The 7,259-nt window shown below is 48.1% G+C and overlaps 1 protein-coding gene across 1 annotated transcript; it reads right to left on the bottom strand.

Moving 5' to 3' along the window:
• Window positions 1-5,038: 5,038 nt before the first annotated feature.
• On the bottom strand, window positions 5,039-6,778 carry LOC134970292 (protein kinase C delta type-like). Its single transcript, XM_063946276.1, has one exon. It carries the CDS (start codon window positions 6,689-6,691, stop codon window positions 5,150-5,152), a length of 1,542 nt encoding a protein of 513 aa, XP_063802346.1. The 5' UTR covers window positions 6,692-6,778; the 3' UTR covers window positions 5,039-5,149.
• Between the last annotated feature and the right edge of the window lie 481 nt (window positions 6,779-7,259).

The raw sequence follows: 7,259 nt of genomic DNA, 5'->3' as shown, positions 1-7,259 counted from the left end.
TGCTTACAGCCCAACACCGTGCAGGACGTTTGGCATTTGCCAGAGAACACCAAGATTGGCAAATTCGCCACTGGCGCCCTGTGCTCTTCACAGATGAAAGCAGGTTCTCACTGAGCACATGTGACAGAGTCTGGAGACGCCAAGGAGAATGTTCTGCTGCCTGCAACATCCTCCAGCATGACCGGTTTGGCAGTGGGTCAGTAATGGTGTGGGGTGGCATTTCTTTGGGGGGCCGCACAGCCCTCCATGTGCTCGTCAGAGGTAGCCTGACTGCCATTAGGTACCGAGATGAGATCCTCAGACCCCTTGTGAGACCATATGCTGGTGCGGTTGGCCCTGGGTTCCTCCTAATGCAAGACAATGCTAGACCTCATGTGGCTGGAGTGTGTCAGCAGTTCCTGCAAGACGAAGGCATTGATGCTATGGACTGGCCCGCCCGTTCCCCAGACCTGAATCCAATTGAGCACATCTGGGACATCATGTCTCGCTCCATCCACCAACGCCACGTTGCACCACAGACTGTCCAGGAGTTGGCGGATGCTTTAGTCCAGGTCTGGGAGGAGATCCCTCAGGAGACCATCCGCCACCTCATCAGGAGCATGCCCAGGCGTTGTAGGGAGGTCATACAGGCACGTGGAGGCCACACACACTACTGAGCCTCATTTTTACTTGTTTTAAGGACATTACATCAAAGTTGGATCAGCCTGTAGTGTGTTTTTCCACTTTAATTTTGAGTGTGACTCCAAATCCAGACCTCCATGGGTTAATAAATATGATTTCCATTGATAATTTTTGTGATTTTGTCGTCAGCACATTCAACTATGTAAAGAGCAAAGTATTTAATAAGAATATTTCATTCATTCAGATCTAGGATGTGTTATTTTAGTGTTCCCTTTATTTTTTTTGAGTAGTGTATGTATGTATGTAAGATATATATATATATATACATACATACATACATACATACATACACACCAGCAGTCTTCCAGGAGGAGAGTAATTATTTAATGCTATGTACGTGCTTTCCCAAACAGTCTATTCATTTGATTCAGTTGTAGATAATTATTTCGCATTACTTATACCCCTTTCACATTGCAAAATATCGACCCGGTATATTGCCGGATCGCTGTGCATTGTGAAAGGGGTCATGACAAATTCCCAGGTTGCCTGACCCGGTAATTCAACCCGGGAATAAAGCAGTGTTAAAATACCAGGTCAGGTGCAGTGTGAATGGGTAGCTGGATTGATGCGACTCGCAACCCGTTCACTGCATAGGGATAGGCGGCGCGGAGAGATCTCATCTCCCAGCGACGCCCCCGATGACACCGCTGCCCCCTATGGAAACCCAACCCGGCATATTGGCGGGTCAGGGAAGCCAGTATGTAGGGTCCAATGCCGGGTCACAGGAAGGACCCGTTTCCTATTCCCGGGTGTGACACGGCATTTGCGATGTGAAAGCGGTATTAGACTGTTGTCTTCAGAAGACAACCCCCCCCCCCAATCTAATTACATAGTGCCTCAATAGCTAAGAAACATATTTTCCAAACACGACGGATTCCAGTTACAGTTTTGCTAGGGATGCGCGCTCATAAATCATCGCATTTGCACCAAACAGCCCCTCTTGGCGCACCAGGTCCGGTGAGACTCTGCTAGTGTCGGGTCAGTTTGTTGCCGAAAATGCATCTCGTTGGCAACACAGTGTGGCTAGGACACATCAGGAGACTGCGCAGATTAATTTGATGTGACACTTGTGTATTGTGTGCGACTGAGTCTCTGAGTCTGTACAGGAAGTGCTACAATGTAGCAGCTGCAGCTTTTTTTCCAATACAAGTTTCTTTGTGCTTCGTATACAGACTCAGTTACATCCAACATACAAGTGTCGCATATCAACTTTACCAGCACAGTCTGATTGCGCATTCTAGTCGCATTGTGTAGTGACCAAGACGAATTGTCAGCAAAAAGAAGACACCCGGCACTTGCAGTGTTGCGCAGCATTTGGCGGCTCGCTAGCACCAGGCATCTCGTGCTGTATGGCGTATTGAAGCTGGATGTATGAGGACACATCTGTACTTTAATCTGGGGGACGTTTAGCGGTGACCCTGGAGATCGTGATATTCTTTTAATCCTTTATAAAAACTAGAAGGTAGAAATTGTACAGGATAAGCTCATATGTTACAATGGGTGGAATTCAGTATGCCGACTGTCGGGATCCCGGCGCCGGAATCCCGACAGCCGGCGTACCGACACTTTTTCTCCCTCGTGGTGGTCCACGACCCCCCTGGAGGGAGAATAAAATAGCGTGGCGCGCGTAGCACGCCACTGTGCCCGCAGCGAACCCGCAAGGGGCTCATTTGCGCTCGCCACACTGTCGTTATGCCGGCGGTCGGGCTCCCAGCGCCAGTATGGTGGTCGCCGGGAGCCCGGCTGCCGGCATATCATACTACACCCGTTACAATGAATCTGCAGTGTTATAGATGATGTGCGGGTTTCTCTAGTCTCCCTACTACAGCCACACATGCTTGTCGGATGTGCCACCTGTATGCGCAGTAGTGAAAATAGTCTCCGGCACATAGCGGGCGCCATGTTTCCGGAGACCTTCACATGTGCAGTAGACTGGCACAAAGTCGGAGCCTACTGCGCCGGGGAGATTACAGGACCCACCCGGAATCTGCACAGGGAACCCCACCCCTGTTAAACTGCCCCAACAAACCACCACCTAGATATGTTTATCTATACATCTGTCTTTCTCTAGTTATCTTGGGGGGGCGTAGGGAGCTGCAAAGGAGGGAGGGAAAGCAATGCGGGGAAGTGGCGAGGACCATACGCAGGGCTGAAGGCCATCCCACAGTAATTAGTCACACACTGTAGGGGCTGGAGCTGAGTGCAGTGCAGAGGAGGGCCCAGGAGGCGGACAGAGAAGGGCTGTGGGGAGGGAGGAGGGGGAGACGGCCGGCCAGAAAGCGGATTATCTCCGTCATGACACTGCCCGTAGTAACCCTAGATGGTGGCAGCACCACAATGTCTGTTGGTTCTTTGAGCATTAAAGAAGAATAAATGTAGATTTCTCTTACGTCCTAGAGGATGCTGGGGTCCACATTAGTACCATGGGGTATAGACGAGTCCACTAGGAGCCATTGGCACTTTAAGAGTTTGAGAGTGTGTGCTGGCTCCTCCCTCTATGCCCCTCCTACCAGACTCAGTTTAGAAAATGTGCCCGGAGGAGCCGGCCACAGCTAGGGGAGCTCTACAGAGCTTTTCTAGTAAAAGTTTATTTTTAGAGTTTATTTTTTACAGGAGGCTGTACCCCCCCCCCCCCCCCCCCCCTACAGAGCAGGGTTAATCATTGCTGTGACGTGATATCATGCAACCCACCTAGAACCTTTGCCATCCTACATCTGACTGTTTGTTTATTACCCAGTTTTGTTTTATCATTGTGTCCAATTGTAAAGCGCAACGGAATTTGCTGCGCTATATAAGAAACTGTTAATTAAGAAATAAATAAATACCTGCCGCAACACCTACCTGACAGAGGTAGATTATAAGGGCACGGTTGAGTAAACTGAATTCTCCCGTAGGGAATTCCTGATAGGGGGGCATGGTGTTTGACGGGCTACACTACAAACGTTATTGGACACACTGAGCTGAAATTTGGCATGGACGCGTAAAACCATTGCGCACTGCGTGCCAGATTTCAGGGCAAAACCATTAGTAATGAATAATTGGGAGTATATCCGCGTGCATTCCGACAGCTTCACGATAACTCAGGTTTCCCAACTTGTCAAGAAAAAGCTGCCGGTAATGAATAGCTCAGAACCCCTTCCGACCTATTCCTGTCGGAAGCTGCCGTCTATCTGACAAGACGGCAGCTTCCAACAGACATTGAATACACCCCCTGGGGTATGATTTGTTAGGTAGCTCATTTTCTAGTTTAGGGCTTTTTGGGGATAAGACTTTTCAGAAAGTTACAGGGTTTTTTAATTTTGTAAAATATGCCCCATTTTAAAAAGAACAGTGCCAGAGTTCCCCCTGTCCCCTCCTGCTGAGATCTGCCAGCCCCTGTTCTGTTACCCTTCCCCAGCTGCTGCCCACCCTTCCTCCAATCTCTCTCTGGCCTAATCCCCCACCCCCTCCTCCCATCTCTCTCTGGCCTAATCCCCCACCCCCATCCTCCCATCTCTCTGGCCTGACCACTCCTTCTCCATCCCTCTCTGGTCTAATCCCTCCCCTCCTTCCCTCCATCTCTGGTCTAATCCCCCCTCCTTCCATCTCTCTCTGGTATAATCACCCCTTGTGTCTCTCTAGCTTAATTCCTTCCCCCTTTCCTTTTCCTCCTGTCTCTGATCACCCTATCCCCCCCCCTTCCACCTCCCGTCTCTCTCTCTTTCTCTCTCCCTCTCTCTCTCTCTCTCCTAATCCTCCCCTAATCCTCCCCTTCTTTCTCCCATCTCAACTCTGGCATATATGTGTGTGTGTGTCAGGCCGTTGTGCAATATGTGTGTGTGGTGTTACTGGCATTAGGAGGAGGTAGGAAAACATTTGCTGTCGGCTCTAACAATAATCTACTGTAAACCTGTGTGTATGCAGCAAATAAAACATTGGGGATTTTGTCATATTTTGATCAAAACATAGGTAAAATATTTTCAAATTGAAATTAAATATGCCCGCACTCTGTGTTCCCCATATTGTACATGGTTCCAGCTGCGTGGCAGTATTAATGCCAAATATTTATATAAAACAGAAAGACATTTGCTGTCAGCTCTAACAATAATATACTCTGAAATCTGCGTGCATGTAGCAAATAAATTAGAGGGGGTTTTATCATGTTTTGATCAAAATATTTAAGCTTGCAGCCCACGTCAAGGGACCCCAATATTCTGCAAGTCCCTCACCTGGCCTATATGCATTTAGGCAGCAGGTGGTGCTTCTACCGGGAGCAAAAGGCAGCTGGTATTGCTACTGCCGGGATGAGAAGGCAGCAGCTGATGCTTCTACAGGGAGCAGGCGGCAGCTGGTGGTGCTGCTGCCGGGATGAGGAGGCAGCTGGTGGTGCTGCTGCCGGGAGGAGGAGGCAGCTGGTGGTGCTTGTGCCGGGAGGAGGCAGCTGGTGGTGCTTGTGCTAAGAGGAGAAGGCAGCTGGTGGTGCTACGGCCTAGAGGAGGATGCAGCGGCTGGTAGTTTGTCTTACGCAGTTCATTGTTGTCCACATGTCACTGGTAAAGGAGAATCCTGTGAACAAGCTCTCATCCTCTGCAGATATTGCAGATTCTGTAGGTGAGAGCAGGTCATCCACTGGTATAGCTTCAGCCATTGTCCCTGGGGCAGGATACATGGTAAATGGGGGAGTTATCCTGCCGGCCTCTAGTTTCTCCCAGTTTATGGACTTGAAGAATGGATGACATGTGATGTTACTACAGCGATTCAGTCTCTCCTCTGGGTCTTTGCATAAGAGTCTTTCAAGGAGATCCCTAATCTCTGGATGGAGATTGCTCGGATAGCATGGAGCATCATGCATGATAGACAGCGCAATCTTGGTGGAATCATTGCCAGCATGAAAGGGGTATAATCCAGTAGCCATTTCAAATAATACTACCGCGAATGAAAAGAGGTCTACCATGAAGTTATATGGGAAGTTACAGATAACCTCTGGAGCCATGTAATTCAGAGTCCCAGTTTGTCCTGAGATTTTCTTCTCGCCATGGACATTCATCACAGAGAGGCCAAAATCTGCTATTTTCACATGGCCAGCTGCATCCAGAAGTATATTTTCTGTCTTAATGTCCCTGTGGACAATGCCTTTTGTGTGCAGGAACTGCAGCCCACAGAGTATTTCTGCTGCAAAAAATCTGATGGTAGGAACATCAAATGGGCCTCTGCTCTGTATTAATTGGCAGAGGTCTCCACCACTCAGGTACTCCATTACAAAGAATACATGGCCTGGTGTGTGGAACGCAGCATATGTGTGCGGAAAGAGTGCACTCTCCCCAGTTATTTTCATCACCTCTTTCTCTACACACATGGAGTATTTCTTAATGCTGTTCACTACTTTGCTCTTTTCTATGACTTTCACGGCCAGACGCTGTTTGCTGATGGTATGGGAAGCTAGGAACACCTTCCCGAAGCCGCCCTCTCCAAGCATTCTGTGGAAGGTCAAACTGGCTAGATGTTGAGACGCAGCTGATGTCTCTGGGGTGCTGGCTACGGATATCCCACTTTCACCTGCTGTTCTCCTCCTTTTGTTGCCAGTTTCCTCACTTGTGTGAGTTCTCTTTATGCCCCTCCGTCCAGATGCCTGGGGTATGATGGGCACGCTGGGTCCCTCGTCTGGACTGTCATGATGTTCCTCCTCTTTCTTTTTCTTACACGGTCCACTGTCCTCTGTCCTGTCTGAGGATCTTTTAGTGGCCACTTTCTTAAGCATGTCCTCAGTTTTGCCGCTGCTGGTCTTTCTCACCTTCCTCATAGTTGGGGACTCATCTGATGACTCTCTCTTTCTCTTATTTTGAAGAGTCTTTGATGCTTTCTCAGATGACTGGTTCTCCTCGCGCACCTGAATGTCTCCTGCCATTACGATTTTGGAAATATCGCCTTTCTCCTCACATCCATCCTCCTCCTTCTTCCTCTTGCTAGGAGCCGCTAGCTCCTTTATAGCAGACCCGTTGTTATTTGGTCGCTTTCTCTTTTTTGAACTCATATTGTCGCAACAATACAAACAATTTTGCCAAGGGCAAAGAAAAGCAGCTTCACACTGGAATAGGTGAAGATACACTAATGGAAATGAGGTTCGTGAGCCTCTTAGCCAGCAGCCAGTGACATCACAAAGCTTTGTGACATCATCAGCATTGTGACATCATCAGATGCTGTAGGCCCAGTGTCACTGCCTGCTACTGGCTGTCCCTATTATATAACCAGGTTTAATGTAAGAAAAGTCCCTGACACCCTTGGTGCGCTAGGATAAGAATTTTTGGGGCCATTATTGTACTTCCTTTTCCCTGGTAGAGTCAGGTGATAATAAATACTAAGGAAAAACTTCCGCACACATCATATTACCTTCCAATATTTGTTATTGAACCAAATAAGCCCTGCAGACTGATTTTTACACAGATTAATGAATCATGATTATTATCAGTTAATTATATAGCATCATTATATTCTGTTGCCCTTCACAATAGGAACAAACAGTAAAAAAACTAGACTGCAATAACAGACAGGAAATAGCGTCAGTCCGTCGATAATGTATGTGGGGTCTTACAATCTATAGA

Source organism: Pseudophryne corroboree, chromosome 11, assembly GCF_028390025.1.
Source record: "Pseudophryne corroboree isolate aPseCor3 chromosome 11, aPseCor3.hap2, whole genome shotgun sequence".
NCBI lineage: Eukaryota > Metazoa > Chordata > Amphibia > Anura > Myobatrachidae > Pseudophryne > Pseudophryne corroboree.
This window is presented reverse-complemented; position numbering and strand designations above follow the sequence as displayed.